This window comes from Etheostoma spectabile, chromosome 19 (assembly GCF_008692095.1).
Source record: "Etheostoma spectabile isolate EspeVRDwgs_2016 chromosome 19, UIUC_Espe_1.0, whole genome shotgun sequence".
Taxonomy (NCBI): Eukaryota; Metazoa; Chordata; class Actinopteri; order Perciformes; family Percidae; genus Etheostoma; species Etheostoma spectabile.
In genome coordinates this window covers 17,078,996-17,084,840 of record NC_045751.1, presented here as the reverse complement: position 1 = coordinate 17,084,840, position 5,845 = coordinate 17,078,996, and the positions used below count along the sequence as shown (strand labels likewise).

Here is a 5,845-nt window from a genome sequence, read left to right as displayed (position 1 = left end):
GTTTTTATTTTTATTTTATTTTTTACATTGCAATATTCCTACTTTGACTTAGAAAGGATTGCGTGTTGTTTCAGTTATTCAATAGGGTATGTGTATACGTAATTTATCAATGTATTTGTGTTAATCAGTGGCTTAGTCGTGTAGTAGGACATTGTCCTTCTATCTGCACTTTGCTCAATTCTTTTGTTGGTGAAAAGAAAGTTGCGTCTTGGCTGCTCTGTGTTCGGCCTTCTGGTGATTGATTAGTTTGGTCTGGAGAAAGCTCTGTTTGGATTAGCCGTACTGTTGTTTGTATTGCTAAACGGAAGCGGCGAAAATGGATATCAATGGTTTGGACGTTAATTTAATTCTCTTGTTTACGGTAGTCAAAGTATTCCACTGTTTTAGTTAGACCGTTTTTTGACACACTAGTCTTTTATTTTATTTTATTTTTTAAAACTATATATGAAAAGACCGTGGCACTTTCGGCTCGCTTTGTTTACACTGCAGCAGATGGTTAACACAACAAGCGTAGTTATTTTATACTGGTAATGATGGAGTCACAATGCGAGTATTTCATGTATTTTCCCGCCGCTCCAATATCGAGCTTGTCAGACCCGGCGGAGTACACAACTCTTCCGCGGCGAAAGCACGTCTACCTGGGGGAGATAGTCCAGTTCCTGCTGGTCCTGCGGTCTCGGAACACAGCGGTGGGGAGGGATGACAGCTCCGGCGGTTTACCTTGGAAGGACCTGGCGGGTTCTCTGTCTGCTCTGGCCAGTGTGTGCGTCGCCGAAAGCCGGCAGCAGAGACCCAGCGAGTACCAAGCCGATAGCCACAGCACCTGCAGCGAGGACGACGGGGAAGAGGAGCCCGAAGAGAGGGAGTCTGGAGGGGAAAAGCCGCCGGACAGTAACCGGACTTTCAAACAGTGCAGTCCGCACCTCATTCACAACAGCTCGGCCAGGGGTGGGCGGCAGTCTGGGAGTGGACCGGTGAAGGTAAGAAGGATCAAGTTCGAGTAATTAAAAAATGTTAGGTAAGGAAAGCCCTAGCTTTGCTCTTTACTAGAGTAAAACAATGACTTGTACATAGGGCTGAAGTATCGTTCAAACATTTTCGATAACTTGACTGTGATACCGGTGTTATCAATTTATTATACAAAAATAAATTACAACATTGGCACGAATCTTATTTATTTTTCAGCGCCTACTAAGTGAGCCCCGTCTCGGTGCGTTTCAGAGCTCAACTTATAAGTCAATGCGAGCGACGCACTCTCTTTCATTGTCTACACAGCGGACACGAGTGTCACAGGCGATGCGTGAAATGCATTACACCGCTCACGCTTCCCATGCGAAGCCCGGACGAGGAGAGACAGTTCCAGTACTTTCGGATTCGGCGCCAAAATTTGATTAATAAGGTACCTCGCAACCTGCGGCCTGCATGCACTCTCGGATAGCTTCGAAATTGGCCCAAGCACGGTTTCAGCCATTATAGAATAAATTAGTGGTGGGCGATACTGCAAAATTTGGTATCGATCCGATACCAAATACATATAGGGTCCGTATTGCCGATACCGATACCAATACGATACTTTTTACTTTAAAAATACTTTTGTGTAGGGAGAGCATTTCATTATTTCTGAGGTGAATGAATGATCAATTTTTTGGCAATATTTTTTTATTAATGTATTGAAGTCACAAAATTATTAGTTATTAGGCACTGTAGAATGAATACAGCGAGTCGCTGCTCCTCTGCGCGTTGTGTCAGTGAGTCACGTGACGACACAACAACGAATCACAGCAGAGGGAGCGAGGAGGAGGAGGAGCAATGTGGGCCAAGATGTGAAAGCGGCGTTTGCTCAGGAAGGTGGAAGACACAAGCAAGTAGAGTGATGTAGAAGAGAGATATCTAAATTAAAATATCGATTCAATTACAGTTGTATCGATCAAATACCAATACCAGCGTTGGCATCGATACTATCGATATTTAGATCGATCCGCCCACCCCTAGAATAAATGTGTTGTGCCATCTGGGATGCCCTGGTGGATCGTGGGGGTGTAGCCTTGACCTTTCGCGCTTTGCACTTTGAAATCCTGGAGGGACTGGATCATGAGACATTTCTAAAAGCAAATTGTTTTCTAAAAACAATGCTTATCACACATTTATTTCATTTGTTCATAGTGAAGTACATAATATGGACTTTCTGCTTTCACTCTGGTTTCCTAGAAAGGGAATTGATGTAGATGCCATCTGCGGTATCACATAAAAAAAATATTTAGGTCAATCACTGGTTCCAATTTTTTTTTTATAAAAATGTTGATTCTAGGGGAAAGAATCAGGTTTACTGTAAAAATCGTTGCTAAAAAAGTCACAATACATACAATTTTAGATTTGTTTTCTCCCAGCCCTGTGTTGAAGGACAGTTTAACTTTAACCTTTATACCAAATCATTAAACCGACCTATCTTCAGTGTAATAGGAAGTAACCTTTACCTATTTCTTTATTTGAGGAGAAACCAAACCGCAGTCATTTATAGACTTCCTTTCTACGCTAACCTTTATTCGTCAGTTTGATGTGATTCTCTCTGAGACAAAGCGGCCATTGTGCTGCCTGTTGCAGTAGTCTTTGTGCTCCAGATGTGTCCAGACTTGACAGTGCAGTCATATCTTCAGGGACTTTAAACCAGCCTCAGATCTCCAGCTACTAAAGATGTCACTGATGACACTGGCAGGCTGCAGCAGCTTTACACTCTGCTGCTGGCAGCAGGGACTGCACAGCTCTGTAAATGGCTGGGTACAGATACAGAACCTGAGTTTTGGCTGCCACCCAAATTGTTGCCAAACACGACCACACACAAATTTTGATCCGGCCAGCATATACATTTTGGTTCACAATAAACCAGAAACTTTTCAAACTGCAATTATGCGACACTCAAAGCAGAATTTGGCATATTTTCTGACTTTGTGACTCAAAAATTCCCACAGAATCAGAAAGATTGCATATTTAGGCCAGTGTAATAGGTTGTTGTGAGTCGGCTGTGTGGTAACTGCTTTTATAAATGTATTTATTGTTATTGATTTGCCAAATTCTATGACAGCCAAGGAACTTTTTTAAGGCTTTATGTCGACCAAACTGTAAGTGAGAAGACTATACAAGACATGCAATAAAACAGTCAAAGATATTTGACTTTTTTGATGAAATAAAAGCATGTCAGTAAACTATTAATGTATGGCCTTAGATGTGATTCTCATTTTCAGTGAGGCATTTAGTGAAATTAAGTTTGACATCCCCGGACTAATCTATATCCACAACCTTCCACTTCCGGGACTGCCCCGTTGCTGCCGAAAATTTCGCAGAATGTCCTTTTTTTCAACCAGATTTCTCTTCCCTTACGCTTTCTTTGTGTTAAACTCCGGTGGATTTCAGAGGACTATGGTTAACTGCTCCTCTGATCTCTGCAGGGTAAATCCAGACATCTAGCTGGACTATCTGTCCAATCTGAGTTTTCTGTTGCACAAAAACAACCTTTGAACGTACACACAAGTGATTGGTTTAGAGAAATGCCAATAAACCAGAGAATGTTTCTCTTCCATCCCGGAATGCTGTGTAGATTAGCCAGACCTTCCTACACAGCGTTGTGGAGGAAGGTCTGGCAATAGGAGACTAGGAGTTCATCAACCAAAGATGACAGTAATTGTAAGGTGTCGCCCTATCCCTGCTTTTTAATAATCTGTATGCAACTTTATTTCACATATTGTCATCCAAACAGAGTCTCTGTCTTTAACTGCTAACATTTTGTCTTGTGTCTACGTGTCCTCCTGCAGGCTGCTCTGGTGTTGAATGACCAGGTTGTCTTCTGTCTCACCGTCTCGTTGGACAAGCTGCCAGTCAACACACTTAAAGCCAAGGTCAGACACATCTGCATGCAGATAAATAGAGCTGGACGATATGACAGAATGTACCGTGAGACAACATCAATTTAACAGTTTCTACGGTGGTGATTATTCCTTAGATGTAGGGCTGCAGCTAACAATTATTTTTGTCAATGATTATTTTCTCAATTAACCGATTCGTTGTTTGGTCTCTAAAATGTCAGAAAATGGTGACGGCCAAGATGACGTCCTCAAATGTCTTGTTTTGTCCATAACTCAAAGATATTCAGTTTACTGTCTCAGAGGAGAGAAGGAACTAGAACATATCAGACTGATCTCATGAAATGGCGTATCTATGACATGCCAATTCATATGCCATTACTGGCGTGTTATCAAGACTCATACTCGCTTTTTAGCGTGTTTATCAGCACTGTTTGGCCTCCATGGACTTACATTACTTTGCAATTGTGTGTTAATTTACGCCGTAGCAAGTGAAAGGGTGAAAACCCGCGTAGGGAGGTTAGTCGGGGTGGTGGATGGTTGAAACATAGGGCTTTCACCCAGTAGACCGGGGATTGTGTCCCACAAAAGTCAACCGGTTTATTGTTTTACTAAAGCCACCCCATTCTTTGTCTCCTAAACCTAACCAATTCTTTTTCCTAAACCCTGTCTGCCTCTCTGTACTGTCAGATCATAGTGACAGTGTGGAGTCCGGAGGATGAGAAGGCGGAGGTGAGGGAACATGGCTACCTGACTCTTCTGCAGCTCCGGAGTCCAATACACACCTTCAGGCAGGACCTCAACACCTTCAAGACACAGGGTACACTCACTCTGTTTCTCTTCAACCCAGACACAAGCTCTGCTGGCCGGTGAAACGGCTGCATGAAGCTTGATTCATGCTTCTGCATTAAATCTACGCCGTGGCTACGTACATAGGTACGTGGAGACACGGACCCTACACGGTAACGTTAGGGCTTCCGCTGGGTTTTAAAAAGTCTAAATTTCAAAATCTAAATTTTAGGCCTTAAAAAGTCTTACATTTGCTGAAGTATTATATTCTCGGTCTTAAATAATTAAAAATTTCCTACGTCCATGCATCGCGACTTCTAATGCTCTTTCTTTTTTAATTCCGTGGTGTTGTAGTTCTTTATGTCGGTAGTCCAAATATAATTTTGCTGTATTAGGATTATAAATGAGAACTACATGTGTCTTGAAGCTTTTGTGTTGTTGGCGCGAGTCTCTTTAGATTGTACCACAGACATAAAACAGATTTTACTCTTCAGGTATGTGGAAGTGCAAACTTTGCGATGCTTAGCTTAAAAAAACCTGAATTTAAGAAGTCAATGTTGTGATAAAGGTCTTAGATTAGATTAGATTAGATTAGATTATACTTTATTCATCCCACGACGGGGAAATTTTGTTGTTACAGTAGCAGCATTTTTCAATAACAGCAAAAAAAAATAACACACAAACAAGTAAGCACACAAGAAATACAGGCAAGCAATAGACAATGAAAATATGGTAGACTGAGTAAGTAAAATGGCGTCAATTAAAGGAATTTTAAAGTGTGGTTGCCATGATAAGAGAAACAATATTGCGGTGTAAGTGATGTTAAAATTAAGTTGAATGTGTAATTAGAGTAATGAAGCAAGAGTCGGTAAGGTGCTCTAAGCAATGTTGGGTGACATTACTTTTTGTTGATGTTTCAAGTATTTTCAAACACAACAAGGCTAGCTCTCTTGTAGCCTAAAAACGTGTGACAGAGTTAAGAGCACATTTAGATATCATTCATAATGGTCTTAAAAAGGCCTTTAAAAAGTCTTGAATTTGACTTGGGGAAACCTGCAGAAACTCTGGATGTGCACCTCTCGGAAAATGTATGTCACTCTCTCACTTGCTCTACCACGCTCAAAACAACGAACAGCCGATGCAGCTGTGCCACACATTAGGCCTGGGCGATATGGAGAAAATCAAATATCACAATATTTTTG

The 5,845-nt window shown here is 41.5% G+C and overlaps 1 protein-coding gene across 2 annotated transcripts in view; it reads left to right on the top strand.

Annotated features, from left to right (window-relative positions):
- The first annotated feature begins 219 nt into the window (after window positions 1-219).
- trappc14 (trafficking protein particle complex subunit 14) overlaps window positions 220-5,845 on the top strand; it is an 18,526-nt gene continuing 12,900 nt past the window's right edge. The window contains exons 1-3 of one of the 2 annotated variants that reach the window (XM_032544446.1): window positions 220-980; window positions 3,807-3,890; window positions 4,545-4,674. In XM_032544446.1, coding sequence (XP_032400337.1) covers window positions 531-980; window positions 3,807-3,890; window positions 4,545-4,674 — 664 coding nt within the window. In that variant the 5' untranslated portion in view covers window positions 220-530. The remainder of the gene's footprint in view (window positions 981-3,806; window positions 3,891-4,544; window positions 4,675-5,845) is intronic. The other variant, XM_032544447.1, reaches the window with a different exon arrangement.